The sequence below is a fragment of the Pelodiscus sinensis genome, chromosome 19 (assembly GCF_052426305.1).
Source record: "Pelodiscus sinensis isolate ZL-2025 chromosome 19, ASM5242630v1, whole genome shotgun sequence".
Lineage (NCBI taxonomy): Eukaryota > Metazoa > Chordata > Testudines > Trionychidae > Pelodiscus > Pelodiscus sinensis.
In genome coordinates this window covers 5,208,979-5,233,319 of record NC_143070.1, presented here as the reverse complement: position 1 = coordinate 5,233,319, position 24,341 = coordinate 5,208,979, and the positions used below count along the sequence as shown (strand labels likewise).

The 24,341-nt window shown below is 48.8% G+C and overlaps 1 protein-coding gene across 1 annotated transcript; it reads left to right on the top strand.

The window, feature by feature from the left end:
- The first annotated feature begins 149 nt into the window (after positions 1-149).
- On the top strand, positions 150-14,583 carry LOC102463880 (uncharacterized). Its single transcript, XM_089770868.1, has 3 exons — positions 150-271; positions 8,079-8,204; positions 9,536-14,583. Exons 2-3 carry the CDS (start codon positions 8,171-8,173, stop codon positions 10,498-10,500), a joined length of 999 nt encoding a protein of 332 aa, XP_089626994.1. The 5' UTR covers positions 150-271; positions 8,079-8,170; the 3' UTR covers positions 10,501-14,583.
- The last annotated feature ends 9,758 nt before the right edge of the window (positions 14,584-24,341 follow it).

The window sequence follows — 24,341 nt, the reverse complement described above, 5'->3', positions numbered from 1 at the left end:
CTGCCGTGTGAACGCTCGCTGCCCGCATTGTCCCGCGGCAAGATTCTCCCCCCGCGCCTCGGCGGCTGGAGTCCCCGGGGCCCGGCTGGGGAGCCCAGAGACTCCCCCACCCCAGCTCAGAGATCTCGGCCTGCCCAGGGTCCACCCGACCTTCCGCCCCCCCCCCCCGGAGAAAAAAAAGAGCTGAGCGCCCCTCCCCAGCAAGAGAGACTCCCCCACACACACACTGAGCAGCCCCTGCTTCCTGGGGGCTGCCCCATTTGGAGCCAAGGTAAGAGAGACTGACCCATCCCCTGCCTGCCAGGGATCCGGGGAAATGCTCCCGCAGAGAGAGAGAGAGAGGGTGTGTGTGTGTGTATAATGCTCCTGCAGAGGGGTGTGTGTGTGTGTGTGTGTGTGTGTGTGTGTGTGTAATGCTCCTGCAGAGGGGTGTGTGTGTGTGTGTGTGTAATGCTCCTGCAGAGGGGTGTGTGTGTGTGTGTGTGTGTGTAATGCTCCTGCAGGGGTGTGTGTGTGTGTGTGTGTGTGTGTAATGCTCCTGCAGAGGGGTGTGTGTGTGTGTGTAATGCTCCTGCAGAGGGGGGGGGGTGTGTGTGTGTGTAATGCTCCTGCAGAGGGGTGTGTGTGTGTGTGTGTGTAATGCTCCTGCAGAGGGGTGTGTGTGTGTGTGTGTAATGCTCCTGCATGGGGAGGGGTGTGTGTGTGTGTGTGTGTGTGTGTGTAATGCTCCTGCATGGGGAGGGGTGTGTGTGTAATGTTCCTGCAGAGGGTGTGTGTAATGTTCCTGCAGGGGGGGAGGGTGTAATGTTCCTGCAGAGGATGTGTGTGTGTGTGTGTAATGTTCCTGCGTGTGTGTGTGTGTGTGTGTGTGTGTAATGCTCCTGCAGAGGGGGTGTGTGTGTGTGTGTGTGTGTGGTGGGGTTGTTGGTGGGGTGGGGAGGAATTTGGCTTGAACAATGTATAGTAACACACAGTACTTTTTTTTTGCGGGGGGGATGTCACTATTTGTAGGAACTGGCTTTGAGTTCCTTCAGAAGCAGCAAACGCCAATGTGGACTTACAGGTTGAACCTCTCTAGTTGCCCTCAGGGTCTGACTGGTGCTGAACCAGAACATAAGAACAGCCACACTGGGTCAGACCAAAGGTCCATCTAGCCCAGTGTCCTGTCTGCCCACAGTAGCCCATGCCGGGTGCCCCAGAAGGAATGAACAGAACAGGGAATCCTTCCCCTGTCGCTCGTTTCCAGCCTCTGACAAACAGAAGCTAAGGAAACCATTCTTCCCCATCCTGGCTAGTAGCCATAGATGGACCTCTCCTTCATGAACATATCTAGCTCTTTTTTGAATGCTGTTAAAATCTTGGTCTTCATAACATCCTCTGGCAAGGAGTTCCACAGGTTGACTGTAGGCAGCATGAAAAATTTCCTCTTGTTTCTTTTAAACCTGCTCCCTATTAATTTAATTTGGTGACCGCTAGATCTTCCGAAATAACGCTGCTGTGTAGACACACCCTTACTGTTTTCGAAATAATGGGCAGCTTATTCCGACTTCCATACACCTCATTCCATGAGGAATAATGCCTCTTCCGAAACAGCTGTTTCGGAATCGTAGTAATGTGGACACTCCACTGCTGCTCTTTTGAAATAGCTCCTCCCCCAAGCCCTTCAAAGTAATGACTCGCCAGTGCTCCCTGGGGCTCTAAATCGAGGTAGCGCGTCTACATTGGAGGAGCCTGCCTCGGACTAATTTCCAGACTTCCCTGTAGTGTAGATGTGCTATTTCGGATTAAGCTGTTTTGGAGTATTTCTTCTGCAATAGCTTATTCCAAAATAATCGTGTAGTGTGGATGTAGCCTAAGAGTTTGTTAGCCAATTTCTGTCTCTGTGACTAGAGAGTCAGGGCTTGAATAAAAAGGTTATAGCACCAGGAAAATGCGACCGACCACCGGAGCAGGATGATGACGGTGCTCAAAGAGGCTCCAAAAATAGAAGCCTCGTGAATAATGGGGGATTTCAGCTATCCCCACATTGACTGGGTACACGTCCCCTCAGGGCAGCACACAGGGATAAAATTTCTAGATTCCATTCACTCTGGTTTTATGGGAGTAGCTAGTCCTGGAATCCACAAGGGGAAAAGCAATTTTCACTTGAGTCCTAAATGGCACACTGCATAGGAGCCAAGAAGTGGATCTAACTGAGCTTCCCAGCAACAGTGGCCATAGTTTAATTACATTTAATCATCCTTTGGGGAGGGAAATTCCAAAGTAGCCCACGGCAGCAGCGTTTCATTCGGAAAGAGGAACTGCCCCAAAAATGAGGAAGCAAACTCAACGGAAATTAAAGGGAACAGTCACACGAGCGAATTGCTCGCATGAGGTATGGAAACTTTTTAAAACCACTGCAACAGGCTCAGATTAAACGTATGTCTCAAATTAAAAAAAAAAGAAAGTAAAAGGACCCAAGAATATATATATGCCACCGTGGCTAAATGACAAACTCAATGAGGTGGTTAGAGGCAGAAAGGCATCCTTGGAAAATTGGAAGTCAAATCTTACCGAGGAAAATAGCACAAACTCTGGCAAGCCAACAGTAAAAAAAAGATAATTAGGCAGGCCAAAAAAAGAATATAACGAGCGACTAGCACAAGGCACCAAAAGCAAAGGGGAAAAGTTTTTTAAATACATCACAAGCAGAAGCCTCCCAAACAATTGGATGATAGAGTTGCATTTAAAAAAAAAAAAGACAAGGCTGTCGGGCGAAGCGAAATGAATTCTTTGCATCAGTCTGCATGGCAGAGGATGTGAGGGAGACTCTCAAACCTGAGCCATTCTTGTTACTGTCGGAGGCACTGTCCCAGACTGAGGTGTGATTAAAGGAGGTTTTCATAGAATCAGGGTATGTCTGCACAGCAAAGTTATTTCGAAATAATTTTCCTAGTGTCTACGCAGCCATTCCGTTATTTTGAAATTAATTCGCAATAGCGAAGGGCTTCTTTCGAAATTGGTAAACCTCATTCCACGAGGAAGAGTGCCAATTTTGAAATTGCTATTTCGAAATAAGTGCTGTGTAGACGCTTATTTCGAAATAGGGAGCCTCCAGCCCTTCCCAGGGTGCCCTGCTGGCTGTCCTGGCCACAAGGCAACTTCTGACCTGATGCCCTGCCGGAACTGATTCCAATCAGCCTTAAATGCGATTCAGCGTCCACTCAGTATGGACGTGCTATTTCAAAATAGGAAAACGCTATTTCTAAATGCATTTTGTGTGTAGACGCGTTATTTCGAAATAAGCTATATCAAATGAACTATTTTGAAATAGCTTATTTCGAAATAACGCTGTAGTGTAGACATACCCTCGTAGAATATTAGGACTGGAAGGGACCTCGAGAGGTCATCGAGTCCCATCCTCTGCCCAGCTTGCTGGGTTCTTAGAAGACAATGGGCTTAAATTGCAGCAAGGGAAGTTTAAGGTTGGTGCTTGGTCCCGCCGGGAAGGCAGGGGACCGGATTCGATGACCTCTCAAGGTCCCTTCCAGTTCTAGTGTTCTGTGATTCTATGATTCTAAGACATTTAGGGGCAAATTAGAGCTAAATCACAGCACAGAACAACTGAGAGCCAGGCCTGCTGGCTGTAAACCAACTTCATGAGATCACAGGAAACTTGGCCACACCCACGATAAGTGGACATCCGGCTAACTCTCATCATGCCAGACCATGGAGGTTGCTGGACCAGAATTCCGGACTAGAGAGGTTCAACCAGCAGTTAAAAAAGACAGGAAAGAAAGGGCAAGAATAAAAAGTCAGTTTTCAGAATGGAGAGAGGTAAATGGTGTAGTCCCCTAAGGGTCTGTAATGGAACCGGTGCTGTTCAACATATTCATAAATGATCTGGAAAAAGGGGCAAACAGTGAGGTGGCAAAGTTTTCAGATAATGCAGGATAGTCGGTCTTAGAATCCTAAAATTGGAAGACACCTCAGAAAGTCATCAAGTTCAACCCCCTGCCCAAAGCAGGACCAACCCCAATGAAATCATCCCAGCCAGGGCTTTGTTAAGCCAAGACTTGAAAACCTCTAGGGATGGAGATTCCACCCCCTCCCTAGAGAACCCGTCCCAGTGCTTCACCACCCTTCCAATGAAACAATTTTTCCTAATATCCAACCTAGACCTCCCCCGCTGTAACTTGAGACCATTGCTCCTCATTCTGCCATCCGCCACCACTGAGAACAGCCTCTCTCCATCCTCTTTGGAACCTCCCTTCAGGAAGTTGAAGGCTGCTCTCAAATCCCCCCTCACTCTTCTCTTCTGCAGACTAAACAAGCCCAAATCCCTCAGCCTTTTCTCATAGGTCACGTGTTCCAGTCCCCTCATCATTTTGGTTGCTCTCCACTTGGCTCTCTCCAGTGCGCCCATGTCCTTTCTGTAGTGGGGGGCTCATAATTGGATGCAATACTCCAGATGAAAAAAAAAAAAGATTAATGGTCTAGAAAACAAGAGCTACCAGGCAAGGCTGAAGGAACTGGGCTTGTTTAGTTTGGAAAGGAGAAGACTGAGAGCGGACATGACAGCGGTTTTCCAGTACAGAGGGTCCCTGCTATAAGTTGCCCTGGTATACATCCGTTCCACACTAAAGTTGTCGATGTTTGTAGGAACTGATGCGTTATTTAAAAAAAAAAAATTAATGGAGATTGCCTATCTCCTAGAACTGGAAGGGACCAAAGGTCATTGTGTCCAGCCCCCTGCCTTCACAGCAGGACCAAGTCCCATCACTGATGAATTTTTGCCCCAAATGGCCTCCACAAGGATTGAACTCACAACCCTGGGTTTAGTAGGTCAATGCTCAAACCACTGAGCTATTCCTCCCCCTGTTAGTCTGCTTGTTCCTCGCTATAAGTTGTGCAAAACACTCCCCCCAGTTTGCTTAAATGAAAGTTAGCCATAGGAAAAAAATTCCTTGCTTTGTTGTTTCGCTATAAGTCCAAGTTTTTTGGAAAGTTTTTTGGAAAGTATAGCGAGGACCCACTGTATCTAAAAGGGTGTCACAGGGAAGAGGGACAATAATTGTTCTCCTTGGCCTTTGAGGATAGGACAAGAAGCAATGGGCTTAAATTGCAGCAAGGGAAGTTTAGGTTGGACATTAGGAAAAACTTCCTACCTGTCAGGGTGGTTTAACATTGGAATAAATTGCCTAGGGAGGTTGTGGAATCTCCATCCCTGGAGATATTTAAGAGCAGGTTAGATAGACATCTCTCAGGGATGATCTAGACGGTGCTTGGTCCTGCCGTGAGGGCAGGGGACTAGACTCAATGACCTTTCGAGGTCCCTTCCAGTTCTAGTGTTCTATCATTCTATATGATTCTATGTGCCAAATAAAGGGAATAATCCAGGACTGACTGCCAAGAGTTACAAAGGGACCTCACCAAACAGGGTGACTGGGCTACAAAATGTCAGCTGGAATTCAACGCTGATAAATGCAAAGTAATGCACTTTGGGAGCATAATTGCTACTAGACAGAGGCAAAGATGGGCTCCCAGATTAGCTGTTTCCATTCAGAAAGAGACTTTGTGGTTTGTTCTCTGGAAACATCTGTTGACTGGGCAGTGGCCATCAAAAAAGCTAACAGGAAGTGAGGCACCGTTAGAAAATGGATAGGTAACAAGATGGAAAATGTCTATAAAACCATGGTACGCCCACGGCTTTAATCCTGTTTGCAGTTCTGGTCACCACATCTCAAAAAAGATACATTAGCGTTGGAAAGAGTACAGCGAAGAGCAGCCAAAAAAAAAAAAAAAAGTAGTGGTATGGAACAGCTTCCATATGGGGAGTGACGAAAAATCCTGGGGCTGCTTAGCTTGGAAAAGAGCTAAGGAGAGAAAGGGTATGAATGAAGTCTATACAGTCAAGACTGCGGTGGAGAAAGTGAATAAGGAATTCTTGTTTACCCCCTTCGCGTGACACAAGAACTAGGATCACCCAATGAAGTGAATAGGCAGCAGGGTTTTAAAACAAAACAAAAGGAAGTATTTCGTCACACCGTCGACCTGCAGAACTCCTTGCTGGAGGATGTCGTGAAGGCCAGAACTATAAAGGGGTTCAAAAAGGAATTAAATAAGTTCCTGAAGGATACCTCCATCAGTGGCTATTAGCCAAGATGTTCAGGAATGTAAACCCATGGTCCAGATGTCCCTAAATCTCTTGCCAAAACTACAAATAGACAACAGGGAATGGATCATTCAAGGATTTCCCTGTTTTGTTCATTCCCTCTGAAGCAGCTGGCATTGGCTACTATCAGAAGATAGGACAGTGGGGTAGATGGACCATTGCTCTGACCCTGCATGGTCCTACTTAGGTTCTTAAGTCCAGAGTGGAGCTGCGGTGACTGGATTTCTCTGCACTGGGCTTACAAAGAACAACTGCCCTATTTATCAGCAAGGACTGCGCTTCTGGGGAGAGGACCCTTGGAATGAGGGAGCAGTGTGTAGCGGTAGCACAGTATAACGTTTCCAGATGTAAAACTTGGCAGAAGAAATCTGAGCCTGGGGATGTAGGGGATGTAATCCCTTGTGATGTCAGTTTTGAACACAATTCACCTTAACTCTGCCCCCCGCTCCTCCTGGAGCTGGAAATAACTGGCTGGGATGGCTCAGGAATAAAGTTGCCCTAATACATGGACAAGAGGAGAGGCTAAGCAAGTGGTGGGCAACCCTGTGGCCCATTGGGGTTCTGTGTGTGGCCCTCGAGGCATTTTGTTCACTGTTGCCCATGTACAGGGTGGCCAGATTCCACTGATTTCCATCCATGCCGGGTTTTTTTCCTAGCAGTGTTACTAAAGTGACATGCATGTGAAGGGAGGGGCGTGCTGATTGCACACAGCATTGACTGCGAGAGCAGTGCACTCCATCTGCATCCATCCACAGTGCTGCTCCAGTTCGGTCGGCACCTCCCTGCAAATTCTAGGTGCACGAGCGCGGGTAGCAAAACTACCCTGTCCCAGGATTCCGTCTTGGTTACGAGAATCCTGTGGCCTACTAAGATGAAGAAGGGCCACGCGTGCGACCACACACTAGTCTAAGCAGTCATGCCACTGTTTGTGTGGCCTTTGATCTTCTGCACGCCCCCTAGGTGCAGGGGTGCTGGAGGGGTGAGCCGGGGCAGGTGGAGAGGGCTGTCGCTGAGGTATGAGGAGAAGGGTCAACCCTGCCTCCCTGCCTGCAGTACAGGGGAGGCGTACACAGCAGGAATGATGAAGGGAAAGGGGAAGAACCACTTCCAAGCCCTGAGCTGGTTTCACTGCCAGTCCCTCCCTCTTCCCCATCCCCAGGGGCAGCCGACCCAGCGCTGGCAGAGGACTCTCTGGGAGCGGCCGGTGGATGCGTACTAGGGTGGGGCACACACTGGAGGAGGAAGGGAAGGGGGCAGGTTGTGACACACCACCTGGGATGCGTCCTGCCTGGGGCCTAATTTTCAGAACCAGCTCCTTGCGGGGGAGAGAAATTCTCTTTCTGGAACAGGGCTGGGGAAAAAGGACCCAACTCCTGGTGGAGCCGGAACCTACTAGCCAGGGGATGCTCTGGAAGATGAAGGGGGAACCCAGCAGTGAGGCTTGGGGGAGAGGCCCCAATCCCTCGCCCCCAGCTGCTGGGATTTGGGATTCCTGTCTCCAGACCCTGCAGGCTGTACCACTGTGGTGGGGTAGTTCAGTGGTTTGAGCATTAGCCTGCTAAACCCAGGGCTGTGAGTTCAATTCTTGAGGGGGCCACTTAGGGATCTGGAGCAAATCTGTCAGGAATGGTGCTTGGTCCTGCTGTGAGGGCAGGGGACTGGATTTGATGACCTCTCAAGGTCCCTTCCAGCTCTGAGATAGATAGATCTCTGTATGTTATGTGATAAAGGAGAAAGCCCCTGCCCTCCTCCATTGGCTGGAAGGGACAAGAAGTTCTTTCTTCATCCCCACCCAGATGCTTCCTACCTGCTCTGATCCAGGGCAGGGATTTTGCTGCTCGAGAGCTTTCATTTGATCAGTCCTTCTGCCACCTGAGCAGTGGGATCGTGGCAAGGGCTGAGCGGGGGACTCTTGTTGTTTCAGGGCTGGTGACCTTCGAGGAGGTGGCTGTGTATTTCACCCAGGGGCAGGGGGCGCTGCTGGGCCCCGCTCAGAGAGCCCTCTACAGGGACGTCATGCAGGAGAACGACGAGGAGGTGACCTCGCTGGGTAAGGGCGTCCTGGCCCCTCGGGGATTAGGAGCCGTGAGGTCTGCGTGTCCGACACGGGTCAGGTTCTTCCCTGCTCAGGTGGCCTGGACAGGAATGGGTCCCACAGTCCCTCGATCCCGTGTGAGATTCTCAGGTGTAGGGTAAAAATTTCTGAGGCAGGCTATGATATTCTGTTAAGAACCCCTATTCTAAAATTCAAGTCTGGAACAGGCACACAAACACCTATGCCAAAGGTAACCTTCATGGTTACCCGGCGCTCTCTCTTCCCCCCTGCTTAGCCCATCAGAAGAAGGCCATCATAAAGATAACTACCCAGACAGTTACATCCCAGGGAAAGGCCCTACGGGGGAGAGACCAGACATAACACATTCAATGGTGCTAGGAACAAATGCGCAATTGTCATGAACCATTACTGCCTCAGTTTTCATTCCCCTGGTACAACACCAATGGGTCACATCTGTGCAAAGATACCTTCCTGATGCTAACAGACCCATCGCCACTTAACACATAATTGACAATTGATGTCTGCTTTGTTTAAGTAGAAGCAGCACGTTTCCCTTCTCACGCACAGACACACGTGGCATCTCAGTTCCCCTACCTTCCTGGGACGAGCTCCCGCCGCAGGGAGGGCTCTGGGCTCGGCAGGTTTCGAAATAGGCAGGAGCTTTAACACCAGAGTTGTGTCTGGCTCAGCATGTCCCTCCCTCTCCCCACCTCCAGGCATCGGATCCTGGAAACTCCCACGGAGGAAATAACTTGTTTCCCCGCACCGCTGTCGGCTTCTGCCCGGGAGGGGACTCAGGCTATGTCTACGCTACGTTTTTTGGGGGGGGTGTTGGGGGGTTTGAGGAAGAGGATATGCAAATGGCACGCTCATTTGCATATTTCCTTCCGATTCTTTTTGCGGAAGGCGGAGCCATTTGTCGGGAAAAAAAACCTCTTTTGCAAGATCCCTTATTTTTCAAAAATCGAGGTTTACAGGAACTTGTAAAAAAGGGCTTTTTTTCTGACAAATGGCCCCATCTAAACGGGGCTTTTTATCGGCAAAACCTCTTCCGCAAAAAGAATCGGAAGAAGATATGCAAATGAGTGTGCCATTTGCATATCCTCTTCCGCCAAAAAAATAGAGATAAGACCAGAGAGAGCATTGGCCAGAGAGAGTCCCCCTGCTCCTTTCACACTGTAGAGAAGGGAAATTTACACATAGGTGTTTTCCACTTTCTTAGTCTCCCCCATAGTTATTGTGCTGTGTCTTTCCTCTCTGCTACACCCCTTTCTTTTATCCTGGCAGAAGGGATGATTTCTGTCTGGGTTCTCTCTTTATTCCAGTGGGTGACAAGATAGTAAGTGAGGAGGTGGAAGAAAATCCACGGCCAGTAGGCTGTAAGGACCCAGAACTTTGTGGGGTATCATCCAGAGGCTCCAAAGAAGACCTTACATCCAGTCTCGAGCAGGGGAAACCCTCTGAGAATCCGCACGGGTCTGAAAGGCAGCAGGGAAAGCAGCCAGGGATGAAAGGGAGTCCATCCATGAATTCTAGTGGAGGTGGAAAGGACATCTTGGAACCCTCAGTGCCCAGAGGGAAAAAACAAACAGGCCCCGAATGCAAGAAAAGAGTCAACAAGAGCAAACAACTTGGTCGCTATCTGACCCCCGACCCGGGAGAGAAGCCCTACAAATGCCTAGAGTGTGGGAAAAGCTTCAACCAGAGCTCCAACCTGATTCTGCACCAGCGCACGCACACGGGCGAGAGGCCCTACAAATGCCTCGACTGCGGGAAAAGCTTCAACCGGAGCTCGAGCCTCATCGTGCACCAGCGGATCCACACAGGGGACAAACCCCACAAGTGCCCCAAGTGCGGGAAGAGTTTCATTCAGAGCTCCAACCTGACCACGCACCAGAAAATCCACACGGGGGAAAAAAACTGCAAATGCCCGGAGTGCGGGAAAATGTTCAGCGATAACTCCGCCCTGATTAAGCACCGGAGAATCCATTCGGGACAGAAACCCTACAAATGCCCGGAATGCGGGAAAGGGTTTAGTGACAGCTCCACCTGCATTCGACACCAGCGAACCCACACGGGAGAGAGACCTTATAAATGCCTCGACTGCGGGAAAAGCTTCAACCTCAGCTCAAACCTCATTACCCACCGGAGGATCCACACAGGGGAAAGACCCTATAAATGCCTCCTCTGCGGAAGAGGCTTCAGCCAGAATTCGCACCTGATTAAACACCACAAAGTCCACACGCGAGGGAAAGCTGGCATGCGGGAGCGGTTGCAGTCAGGGCTTTGACCCGGTGTGGGATCCGCACTTTCTTCCATGCCCTGAGAAGAGAGAACGTTACTGGAGGAGAGGCATTTCGGAGGGGGAGCCGTGTGAGTCCGTATCCGTAAAAAACGACAGCTCCCGTGGCACCTTAAAGATGAACAGATTTGTTTGGGCAGAAGCTTTTGTTGGCAAAAACCTGTTTCATCAGATGCATGGGTCAGGGTTGGTATTTTTTGGGGGGGGAGGAGGCGAAGAAATTAGACATGCAAATGCTTGCTGGGAGGGGAATTTTGGGGTGGCGCAGGATGGGGAAAGCAGACCCAACACGGCTTGATTCGTGCGAGGCGTTACAGCCCTGCAGCAAGATTGAAACTGACCTGGGAACATTACACCAGGTCATGGGCTGATGCAGCACCCCCTAGTGGACCAGGGGTGTTGGATGAAGATGTTTGGTGGCTCAGGGCTACAGGGTGGGGAGAAGGGGATGATGGGAGGGGGAGAGAGAGACATGGGGGGAAGAAGGGGTGGGAAACTGGGAAGGAGGGCAGGAGTGGGGGAATGACAGAAGCAGGAGGAAAATAGAGGTGGCGATGCCCATCAGCATCAAATTCTTCTCATACGTGCTGTGATTCATGGGGGTTGCCTTTTTTAGTGGGGCTTTGAATCCTCCCTACCTAGGGATGTGGGGGTCCCTGCTGCCCCTCATGTGACCCATTGGGGATGTTTCTGCCCCCCACTGATAGATGGGATGTGGAGACGGAAATGAATAAACCAAAACTGGTGTGACGGAGATTAGGGCTCAACTGGTGGACAAAATAAGGAGAGAAGGGGATCTCTGCCTCCCACAATTTTCCCTTTTGGGGTATCTTAAAAAAACAACTGGAAATAAAATCAGCTCTCAGATCCCGTCCCACCTGGCCTCCCATCTTGTTACATCTCGTCTCCCTCCAGCTCATTCCCTCACCTGCCTCCGCGTATCTCCTCCCAACTCACCTAATGGACGTACTCTTATTTAGGGAACTTTGACCATGTCTCCACCTGTGGCATGGGAAATCGATCTTCTGGTGTTTGATGTAGCAGGTCTAGTTAAGACCCGCTAAATCGAATGCTGAGGGCACCGGTAATCCCGTTTGCTCCTGTTGGCCTCCCTCTGTATAGATGGTGCCACGTTTGGCTTTAGGTAATTTTACGTAGTTGGAGCTGCACACATTAACCCGACCTTCTGGGTCTAGTGTAGACTTGGCCTTTGTTTTTGTAGGTGAGTGCTGAAAGTCATTGCGTTATCATGATGTCCAGATCTGTGGGGATGACTTACCAGCACCGCAAAGGCCCATGAGAGATCGTCTTGGTAGTGACCATCTTGCAGCCCACTGAGATGAAGAAGGGATGCTCGTGCAGCTCGCTCACTTGCCTTAGTTGCCCATCACTGCTCAACACAATAGCTGTGGTATACGTAGGTTGTTCTGAGGTGTGAATAATTCACACCCCTGAGTGAGGTATATATACCAGCCTAAGCATTGACGTAGGCAGCATTATATCCGCAGGAAAGTTTCTCCTGCTGACACAGCTACCGCCTCTCACAGAAGTGGACTAACCACTAGGGATGTGAAAAGTAAACCAGTAAGCACCCACTACATGGGTAATGCTTATTGGTTCCAATTATCCAGGAACCAATGGAGGCTGCCCTGTGGGGGTTGGGAGCTGGGAGCACACAGAACGACCCTAGTGCAGGACTGGGGAAGAGAGCCCCGCGGTCTAGGGGCTTCTCGGTGCGGTTCCCCAGTTGGGTCCTGCTTAGTCAGTTAGCTGGTTAAACATTAGATCAGCCTAATGGTTAACTGACTGGGTGGGATTTTACATCTCTACTAACCACACCAATGGAAGAGCTCTCTCTCCCGTCAGCATAGACTGTCTTCATTAAAGCGCTACAGGGCTGCAGCACAGCCATTTAAGCTGAAGACAACGTTTGAGCTAGTTATGATAAGAGGGAGAACACCCAGAGAACCTTTCTCTAAGAATAAGACAAAAAAGGACAGGAAAAGTCGGAAGGGTAAAGAGGAAAGCGAGTATGGACTGGGCATGCCGCACAGGGTTCGGTCTTTGCAAAGTAACCAAGCCAGTCCTAGAACGGAATGCAAAGTACCGAGAACGCCATCCGATGTGTAAGGATATGTACACTTGTAACTTGGGATACCTGGTACACCCACCTCTGACTCTGTAGCTTTGCTGTATGCCAAATAAAGAAATCAAGAGTGATGCGACTGGAGTTGAACTGAGTCCTTGGGGAATCAAGTTGTGATCAATGCCTTGATGGCTGGTTGGGGGTTGGTTTCTAGAAGAGTGCCCCAACGAACGGTTCTTGGACCAGTGTTGTTCCACATCTTTATTAATGACCTGGATGAGGGGCTGGATTGCACCCTCAGCAAGTTTGCTGATGACACTAAGCTAGGGGGAGAAGTAGATACACTGGAGGGCAGGGATGGTTTCCAGAGTGACCTGGACAGATTAGAGGATTGGGCCAAAAGAAATCTGATGAGGTCCAACAAGGACAAGTGTAGAGTCCTGCACCTGGCACGGAAGAATCCCAAGCATTGTTACAGGCTGGGGACCGAATGGCTAAGTCACATTTCTGCAGAACAGGACCTGGGGGTTACAGTGGATGAGAAGTTGGATATGAGTCAAGAGTGTGCCCTTGTAGCCAAGAAGGCAAATGGCATATTAGGGTGCATTAGGAGGAGCATTTCCAGCAGATCCAGAGAAGTGATTATTCTCTTTTATTCAGCTCTGGTGAGGCCACATCTGGAGTATTGTGTCCAGTTCTGGGCCGTCCACTATAGAGAGGATGTGGACGCATTGGAGTGTGTCCAGCGGAGGGCGACCAAAATGATTAGGGGGCTGGAGCACATGATCTATGAGAAGAGGCTGAGGGATTTGGGCTTGTTTAGTCTGCAGAAGCGAAGAGTGAGGGGGGATTTGATAGCAGCCTTCAACTTCCTGAAGGGAGGTTCCAAAGAGGCTGGAGAGAGGCTGTTCACAGTAGTGACCGACGGCAGAACAAGGAGCAATGGTCTCAAGTTGCAGCGGGGGAGGTCTAGATTAGATATTAGGAAAAACTATTTCACTAGGTGGGTGGTGAAGCACTGGGATGGGTTCCCTAGGGAGGTGATGGATCTCCATCCCTAGAGGTTTTTAAGTCTTCGGTTGACAAAGCCCTGACTGGGTTGATTTAGTTGGGATTGGTCCTGCCTAGAGCAGGGGGCTGGACTTGATGACCTCCTGAGGTCTCTTCCAGCTCTATGATTCTATGATTCTACGTAGAAGAGGTTTTGAAGGCTACTCCAACATGTCGTGCAATGACTCACGTCGGATCCCTTCATTGGGAGCCCAGAAGGTGTAGTTCTGTGGTTCTCAATCTGTCTAGATGACTGCACCTCTTATAGGAGACTGGTCTTACACACTGCAAGGACTCATTTAAAAACGACAAATTCAACCTCATTAATATGCTTGTGTACATCAGTAAATGATGCAAAACACATCTAATACAGTGTGTATACGCATGTTATGTTACCCTATAATCTATTGTATATTTTAGAGAGTCTGTCTGTCTGTTTGATGAAGAACTCCTATCTGGTAAGAACTAGAAGCACCAAATTCGGTGTACAATTTCCCCTTGTCATAACTCAAAGCAAGGTCAGGGTTTGGTTGTGACAGGGAAATAGGATGTGCCTGGAATGGGATTGCTTCTCAAACCAAACAGAAAAGAGACAGAATCACCAAACCACGTACAGTCCTCACAACTGACATAACTTTGCGAATGTTGAAAGAGACTGAACCAAGATGAGCCAGAAAAATAGGATGAACCTGCCATAGGATGGCTTTGCAATTAACCTTTCAGCAAAGAGATACAATGGAGGAATTTGGAGTATTGCTCACTTTTGGTCCAGCTAAATCAATACTTAAGATTTGAAAACTAGAAGAAAATGTTATTGGCAATGAAATTGACAATAGCCCTTTTTTGTTAAAAACATAGCAAGTGATAGGAGTTTATAAGGTTGAAGAAAAAATATTCATTTAAATGGAATTCCCGTTTTAAAAAAATTACTAACACAATTTAAAAGGAATTTTTTTAACAAACCCTTTTTAAAAAAAATCTAATATAAAAATTAACTTCGTAAAAATAACACTGTATTTTTGAAAACTACAATCATTTCAATAAAGCATGTACATTTTCCTTTTACTTAAAAAAACTTAATTGAGTTAAGGACCCAAGCAATCCCAGGTAAAAAAATTATTCAAACAAGTATGTTATCTATTGTCTTAAATCCAAGGGAGAAAGCAGCAACACGTCAGAAACTGTATTTAGGAAGCACAGCTGTGCAGGCCAAGTATACAAAGTTAAGAAAATAAGTGCATGCCCTGTACAAAACAAGCTTAAAGCAGAGGGTTTAAAAACGGCTACCAAATGTGTTATTTTTTGAAAAAAATAGGTAAGTAAATAAAAACAGTCAAAAACAATCAAAAAGCTTTTGCACAAATTAACACGGCAGAGTAAAAAATTGAACAGTACAAAATTGTAAAAATGTTGAAAGGCATTTTTAAAAGTTACCCTTTAAAGTGTTAAAATGCTTGATTCAGTCATAAATCCCTGTTATGGCAGTAGAATTGGGTGCAGTCATGCCAAATAAAACCTTTAGGGAGCATCTACATAGCGTCCTTAGCTCGAAATAAGTTACGCAATCTGCGCCCCAGTGCACCAAAATGGCTCAGGCTGGCCCTGACCTCAGGCATAAAGTGTGGGGCTGTGGGCTAGCCTCCCCCAACCAACCCTTCAACGCTGCCTGGGTTGTGTCCCATCCCGCAGGGCTCTGGCAAAAATTTTAAGGGTCTGGGGCTCTGGTAGTAGCCAGAATCCTGGGCCCTTTTAAATCAAGCCCCAGATCAGCTGCTCCTCTCTGCCCCACCTCAGCATCCCTGGCCACACATTTTTAAGACTACAGTAGCTGTAGTTATCTGAACTACCATTAATGCTAGGCTTAAAGAACTAACTAGGAGGTGCCTGTTTACCTCATCCGGTATCACCCATCAAGGTCTAATGCCACAGTATAAACTTGCTTTGTCTTTAAAGCATATTTTTGTAGTCTTAACTTTGCTTTCATTTTAATTGCATTAAAAACTGGTGTATCTGCGTGTGTGTCATTTCCATTTATTGCCAGAGGTGTAACACAGAACACAGGTCAATCAAAATAACATTTCCCGAGTCTATGCCGGAAGCGGTCCTTTTTAGCCACCACACGATATTTGCTATTACCGGCGCGGGCAGTGTTAATACTAACATTTCAGTGTTTGAACTCTGCTGTGAAGACTGTAGCCTTTTTTTCCCAAAGCGAACCTTCATGCTAGCAACTTGATCTGTCAGGCTATGTCTAGACTGCAAGCCTCTTTCGAAAGAGGCTTTTTTGAAAGATACTTTCGAAAAAGCCTCTTTCGAAAAAGGGCATCTAGACTACAATCAGTACTTTTGAGAAAGCAAGCCGCTTTTTCGAAAGAGAGCACCCAGGCAGTCGGGATGCTCTCTTTCAAAAAAGCACAGTTTGCATTACATAGTGCCTTTTTTCGAAAGAGCACTTTTGAAAAAAGGCATTCTTCCTCATAAAACAAGGTTTTCCACCGTCAAAAGAACTGCTGTGTTCTTTCAATTTACTTTCGAACGAACACCGCAGCAGTCTAGACGCAGGGGAAGTTTTAAAAAAAAAGGCCACTTTTTTCTAAAAAACCCTGTAGTCTAGACACACCTTAAGGCGTTACATCTGCACCTGTAAGAGTTTCCCAAATGCAAACAGAAGAACAAGTCTGGTTGGGTTTTTTTACACATTTTTTTTTTTAACAAAAGTATTTGCTCAGGAGAAAGAAACTTTTTTTGGACCTCATCTGTTGCATTATGGCATCGGAGCCTTATTAAGGTTTTTTTAAAAAAACAATTTTTACCACTTTCATTGTACTAAAACTTTAACATTCTATGGTGACAAAAGCAGGCAAGGTTTTTTACTTCATTTTACCTAAGGCTGCTTTGACTTTGTACAGCATGTCTTTTGAATGTTAGCAATTAGAACACATTGACTTAGTTTTATACTTTTTAAAAAGCCATGCCAACATTATGTATCTTATAAAAAAGCTTTTTAAATGAGGGTTATTTTCTCGCTTAATGTCCCCACTACTTTTGTTGAAAAATGCTTCGTTATGTTTTTATAGCATATTTATGTCAGCTTGCTTGTAGAGTGTCATACTAATTTTAAACAGTTTAGGTTTTGTGCCAATTTTATCAAGTAGAGGTGGGTGGATGTGTGTACGCTTCATCCCCTCCTTGCCTTGGCAGTTTTATGTTTTAGCTCTATATTTTAAAGTATACATTTTTTGTTTAAAAAGTTATTTTAATGGTTCTTAATTATATTTCACCAAATTCTAGTAGATTGGTAAGGCACGATTTCCCTTTACAGAAACCATGTTGACTTTACCCCCAACAAATTATGCTCATCTATGTCTCTGAGAATTATATTCTTTATTATAGTTTCAACTAATTTGCTAGGTACTGATGTTAGACTTACCGGTCTGTAATTGCCAAAATCACCTCTAAAGCCTTTTTAAAATATTGGTGTCACATTAACTCTACTCCAGTCCTTAGGTACAGAAGCTGATTTAAAGGATAGGTTACAAACCACAGTTAATAGTTCTGCAATTTCACATTTGAGTTCTTTCAGAACTCTTGGGCGAATGCCAGCTGGTCCCGGTGACTTGTTACTATTTAGTTTATCAATTTGTTCCAAAACCTCCTCTAATGACACCTCAATCTGGGACAATTCCTCAGATTTGTCATCTAAAAAGAATGGCTCAGGTTTGAGGATTTCCCTAACACCCATAGCTGTACAGACTAAAGCAAAGAATTCATTTAGTTTCTCCACAATGACTTTTTCATCTTTGAGCGCTCCTTTAGCATCTCGAGCATCCAAGAGCCACAGTGATGGTTTAGCCAGCTTCCTGCTTCTGATGTACTTAAAAACATTTTGGTATTACTTTTTAAGTTTTTGGCTAGCTGTTCTTCAAACGGCTTTTTGGCTTTTCTTACTATATTTTTTACACTTAATTTGTCAGAGTTTATGCTCCTTTCTATTTTCCTCAATAGGATTTGACTTCCCCTTTTTAAAATATGCCTTTTTATCTCTCACCGCTTCTTTTACTTTGTGGTTAAACCACGGTGGCAGTTTTTTTGGTTCTCTTCCTGTGTTTCTTAATTTGGGGCATACATTTAAGTTGGGCCTGTATTATGGTGTCTTTGAAAAGTTTCCAGGCAGCTTGTAGGGATTTTACTTTTGACACTGTACCTTTTAATTTCTGTCTAACCATCCTCCTCGTTTTTGTATAGTTCCCCTTTCTGAAATTAAATGCTGCAGAGTTGGGCTGCTGAGATGTTTTTCCTACCACAAGGATGTTAAATTTTATTACATTATGGTCACTGTTTCCAAGCGGTCCAGCTATATTTACCTCTTGGACCAGATCCTGTGTTCCAATTAGGACTAAGTCAAGAAGTGCCTCTCCCCTTGTGGGTTCCAGAACCAGCTACTCTAAGAAGCAGTCATTTAAGTCGTTTACTAGCAGATGTTGCTCGGGTCTTTCACTGAAGTAAATTTTTTTAAACAAATGAAAAACGTACATGCTTTATCTCAGTGATTGCATTTTTTTAAAAAAAGGAAGGTAAACGAAGGGTAGAGTGAGAGTTTGGGGGTAAGGAGAGGCAGGGAATGGGTGGGTTAGGGCAGAGGGTTGGAAGGTGTGTGGGGGGGGCTCAGGGGCAGGAGGAAGGAAGTGGGGAGGCTTTGGGGGAAGGAGGTGGGGGTGCAGAAGTCAAGGCAGATTGAAGGTGCAGGACTCAGAGCAGGGGTTATAGAATCACAGAATCCTAGGGATGGAAGAGACCTCAGGAGATGATCGAATCCAGGCCCCTGCCCAAGGCAGGACCAACCTCAACTAAATGACCTGGATGAGGGGATGGATTGCACCCTCAACTTTTTTTATTAGTGTGTGTGTGTGTGTGTGTGTGTGTGTGTGTTCGTTCCTCCCCTGGAGAGTGTGTGTGTGTGTGTGTGTGTTCGTTCGTTCCTCCCCTGGAGTATGTGTGTGTGTGTGTGTGTTCGTTCCTCCTCTGGCGTGTATGTGTGTGTGTTTGTTCCTCCCCTGGAGTGTGTGTGTGTGTGTTTGTGTGTTTGTTCCTCCTCTGGAGTGTGTGTGTGTGTGTGTGTGTGTGTGTGTGTGTGTGTGTTCATTCCTCTCCTGGAGTGTGTGTGTGTGTGTGTGTGTGTGTGTTCGTTTCTCCCCTGGAGTGTGTGTGTGTGTGTGTTCGTTTCTCCCCTGGAGTGTGTGTGTGTGTGTGTGTGTGTGTGTGTGTGTGTGTTTGTTCCTCCTCTGGAGTGTGTGTGTGTGTGTGTGTGTGTGTGTTCGTTCCTCCTCTGGAGTGTATGTGTGTGTGTTCGTTTCTCCCCTGGAGTGTGTGTGTGTGTGTGTGTGTGTGTGTGTGTGTGTGTTGTGTGTGTGAGTGTGTGTGTGTGTGTGTGTGTGTGTGTGTGTGTGTGTGTGTGTGTTTGTTTGTTTGTTCCTCCTCTGGAGTGTGTGTGTGTGTGTGTGTTCGTTCCTCCCCTGGAGACGTTTTTAGCAGGTTTTATGTCCCTCTGGGGTCTCGTATTTGTAAATGTTTATATATATTTGTATTGTGTTTTAAACATTTTTGTAAGCCACCTCGAATATTTTAAATAGAGAGGCAGGGTAAAAATATGTGAAATAAATAATCTCGGCCAGAGCTTTGTCAAGCCGAGTCTTAAAAACCTCTAGGGATGGAGATTCCACCCCCTTCCTAGGGAACTCATCCCAGGGCTTCCCCACCTGCCTAGTGAAATAGTTTTTCCTAATATCCAACCTAGACCTCCCCCACTGCAACTTGAGACCATTGCTCCTTGTTCTGCCATCCGTCACTACTGAGAACAGCCTCTCTCCATCCTCTTTGGAACCTCCCTTCAGGAAGTTGAAGGCTGCTATCAAATCCCCCCTCACTCTTCTCTTCTGCAGACTAAACAAACCCAAATCCCTCAGCCTCTCCTCCTAGGTCATGTGCTCCAGCTCCCTCATCATTTTGGTCGCCCTCCGCTGGGCCCTCTCCAATGTGTCCACATCCTTTCTGTTGTGGGGGGCCCAGAACTGGACACAACACTCCAGATGTGGCCTCACCAGAGCCAAATAAAGGGGAATAATGACTTCTCTGGATCTGCTGGAAATGCTCCTCCTAATGCATCCTAACATGCCATTCCCCTTCTTGGCTACCAGGGCGCACTGTTGACTCCTACCCAGCTTCTCATCCACTGTAACCCCAGGTCCTTTTCTGCAGAACTGCTACTTAGCCAGCCGGTCCCCAGCCTGTAACAATACTTGGGATTCTTCCATCCCAAGGGCAGGACTCTACACTTGTCCTTGTTGAACCTCAGCAGATTTCTTGTGGCCCAACCCTCCAATGTGTCTAGGTCACTCTGGACCTTATCTCTGCCCTCCAGCGTATCTACCTCTCCCTCTTCCAGCGACGGTTCTTCCCACTGGGCTGTGGCCATGCTTGGGGGCTGGACTCGATGACCTCTCGAGGTCCCTTCCAGTCCTAGTATTCTATGATTCTCCTCCTGAGGGGCCAGGGGTGCCCTCCCCAGAGGCCAGCTCCCCCTGGGAGGTGGGGAACCGGGTCTGGGTGCTTGTTGGGTGACTGTTGGGGCTGGGGCCCCGTGGGCCAACACCAGCCTCCACCTGCTTCCAACCCCTGGGTTGCAGTCTGTTTGCGGGGACAACGGCCTGGAGCAATGGCCACCCTGTTGTGCAGGCTGTTGTGTGTGTGGGGGGGTGCTCCGTGGGCTGGTCCCGCCCTTCAAGAACCCTTCTGCGGCCTGCAGGCTGTCTGGGGTGGGGGCAAGGCTCTGTGGGCTGCCTGTGGCCTCCAGTCCCCCCCCCCCAGCCTGCAGGCTGTCTGGGGTGGGGGCAAGGCTCTGTGGGCTGCCTTTGGCCCCCAGTGCCCCCCCCCCCTGGCCTGCAGGCTGTCTGGGGTGGGGGCAAGGCTCAGGGGGCTGCCCCCTCTTCCTGCAGATCCCACACACACGCTGTCCTGCAGGCAGGCTTCAGGGGCTGTTCCCCTTTCCAGCTGCCCCGCAGCCTGCAGGATGTCGGGGTGAGGACTGGATCTGGGAGTCTTCCCCTCTAGCTGCCCCCCCCCCCCAAGCAGCGCCCCTCCTATGGCCTGCAGGCTGTCTGGGGAGGGGCTAGGCTCTGGGGGCTGCCCCCCTCTTGCACCTCTCCCCACGGTCTGAAGGCTCTCCCTGCAGGGGGACAGGCTCCACATTTGGGGCAGGGAGAGTCCTTACCCAGTCTGGAACCAGGCGAGATGCAGCTGCCCGCCCCCCCCCTCCAGTGGCCACTCTCAGCATCGTGTTCCTCCTCCCTGTGCCCCCTCCCTTTCACATCCCTCCACTGTCTGCCCCCTCCCTTTCCGTGGTAGGGAAAACAGTCCCATTCCCAGCACGCCCCCTTTTCCAGGCACAACCAAACCCTCCCCAGGGCTTAAGTTAGAGGAAGACGAAGCGGCAAACCAAATTTGGTGGCCCTCGCTCTTACCATTGGGGAGTTCTTGGACAATCAGATGCACAGACAGGTGGAATAGTGATAGAGATCCAGCCGTGTTAGTCTGCTGTAGCTGAAACAAAAGGCAGGACTATGTAGCACTTTAAAGACTCACAAGATGGTTTATTAGGTGATGAGCTTTCATGGGCCAGACCCACTTCCTCAGATCAAATAGTGGATGCACTCTAAAATGTATAGATATAGATAGATAAAATGTTCAAACCCCTTCCCCCCCAGAATTTGGATGGCACTTTTGAATAAGATTTTAGAGTCTGGGCATTACTCTTCATATTTACGATTTGATTTGATTTTAATGATGCTGAGTTGCTTTTAAAGCCGACGGCCACCTAAAAAACCCCAACACAACCAATTGTGGCTCCTTTTTGGATTTCTTCTAGGATTTGAATGATGTAGAATCCTTGTGTATATCTATATTCAGGCCTGCCAATCCGGGGGGCAAAGGACACCGTTGTCTCAGGATCCAGTGATTCAAAGGAGCGTGCGACTCCCAGCTGCTGCCACTGCTACTGTGGCGACCTGGGCCTTTTAAATTGCCGCCGGAGTGCTGTGTTGCACGCTCCAGGCAGCTGTTAGGTCTGGGGGGAGGCACTGAGGACTAGCTTCCCTTCCACTTGAGGCCCCACCCCTTCCCACCTTGCTGACCCCTCCCACCTTTCCTGGGGGCCCGCACAGGCTGTATATATTTGACACTTTTCACTATATACGCTGCATGTTGTCTAGGAATGCACACTTGTGCAATGCATCGCGAATGTAAGGTGGTATGTAAATGTATCTAAAGGAAGGAGTTTTCTGTGTAACCCTGGGTGAGAGGTGTATCCCATATCCCATACCTACCCCCTCCATTTGAGTCTGGTCAACTCAGCACTGCTTCACTGTATGCCCAATAAAGGAAGTTGCATGACTCAACTAGAGACTGAGGCTGTGTCTACACTGGCCACTTATTCCGGAAAATCAGCTGCTTTTCTGGAATAACTTGCCAGCTGTCTACATTGGCCCCTTGAATTTCCGGAAAAGCACTGACGATCTAATGTAAAATCATCAGTGCTTTTCCAGAAAAACTATGCTGCTCCCGTTCGGGCAAAAGTCCTTTTCCGGAAAACTGTTCCAGAAAAGGACCAGTGTAGACAGCCCAGATTTCTTTTCTGCAAAAAAGCCCCGATCGCGAAGATGGCGATCGGGGCTTTTTTGCGGAAAAGCGCGTCTACATTGGCCATGGACGCTTTTCCGGAAAAAGTGCTTTTCCGGAAAAGCATCCTGCCAATGTAGACGCGCTTTTTCCGAAAATGCTTATAACGGGTCCGTTTTAAGCATTTCCGGAAAAGGGTGCCAGTGTAGTGTCTGAGTTCTTTGGGAGCTGAGTGGAAGATGTTTCAAGGCAATTCCAAAAATTCTCACCACTGCGCATTTTACATCTTATTTCCAGTGTGAATTGATCTGGCTTCAGCTTCCAGCCATTGGATCGTGTTAGACTTTTATCTGCTCAGTTGAAAAGCCAGTTATGACATAATTGGTCCCCAGAAAGGTATTTACAGGCTATGATGGAATCATCCCTTAGTGTTCTTTTTGTTATGCTTAATACATGTAGCTTCTAAAGCAGGGGTGGGGAACCTTTTTTGGATCAGGGGCTGCTGACCCACAGAAATATTGGTCGGGGGCCGCACAAAAGTGAGAAGCAAAACAAAACAAAGACAAAAAAGAAGGATTGGGGGTCACTGAGAGCCCAAGAGTGAAGTGAGGAGGGATTGGGGGTCACGCAGAGCTCAGGTGTGGGGTGAGGAAGGATTGGGGTCACACAGAGCCCAGGTATGGGGTGAGGAAGGATTGGGGGTCACGCAGAGCTCAGGTGTGGGGTGAGGAGGGATTGGGGGTCACGCAGAGCCCAGGTGTGGGGTGAGGAGGGATTGGGGGTCACGCAGAGCCCAGCTGTGGGGTGAGGAGGGATTGGGGGTCACGCAGAGCTCAGGTGTGGGGTGAGGCGGGATTGGGAGTCACGCAGAGCCCAGGTGTGGGGTGAGGAGGGATTGGGGGTCACACAGAGCTCAGGTGTGGGGTGAGGAGGGATTAGGGGTCACGCAGAGCGCAGGTGTGGGGTGAGGAAGGATTGGGGTCACACAGAGCCCAGGTGTGGGGTGAGGAGCGATTGGGGGTCACGCAGAGCGCAGGTATGGGGTGAGGAGGGATTGGGGGTCACGCAGAGCCCAGGTGTGGGGTGAGGAGGTATTGGGGGGTTCACACAGAGCTCAAGTGTGAGATGAGGAGGGATTGGGGGTCACGCAGAGCCCAGGTGTGGGGTGAGGAGAGATTGGGGGTCACGCAGAGCCCAGGTGTGGGGTGAGGAGGGATTGGGGGTCACGCAGAGCCCAGGTGTGGGGTGAGGAGGGATTGGGGGTCACACAGAGCCCAGGTGTGTGGTGAGGAGGGATTGGGGGTCACGCAGAGCCCAGGTATGGGGTGAGGAGGGATTGGGGGTCACGCAGAGCCCAGGTATGGGGTGAGGAGGGATTGGGGTCACACAGAGCCCAGGTGTGGGGTGAGGAGGGATTGGGGGTCACACAGAGCCCAGGTGTGTGGTGAGGCAGGATTGGGGGTCACGCAGTGCCCAGGTGTGGGGTGAGGAGGGATTGGGGGTCACACAGAGCCCAGGTGTGTGGTGAGGCAGGATTGGGGGTCACACAGAGCCCAGGTGTGGGGTGAGGAGGGATTGGGGGTCACACAGAGCCCAGGTGTGGGGTGAGGAAGGATTGGGTCACACAGAGCCCAGGTGTGGGGTGAGGTGGGATTGGGGGTCACGCAGAGCGCAGGTGTGGGGTGAGGAGAGATTGGGGGTCACCCAGAGCGCAGGTGTGGGGTGAGGAGGGATTGGGGGTCATGCAGAGCCCAGGTATGGGGTGAGGAGGGATTGGGGGTCACGCAGAGCCCAGGTATGGGGTGAGGAGGGATTGGGGGTCACGCAGAGCCCAGGTGTGGGGTGAGGAGGTATTGGGGGGTTCACACAGAGCTCAAGTGTGAGATGAGGAGGGATTGGGGGTCACGCAGAGCCCAGGTGTGGGGTGAGGCAGGATTGGGGGTCACACAGTGCCCAGGTGTGGGGTGAGGAGGGATTGGGGGTCACACAGATCCCAGGTGTGTGGTGAGGCAGGATTGGGGGT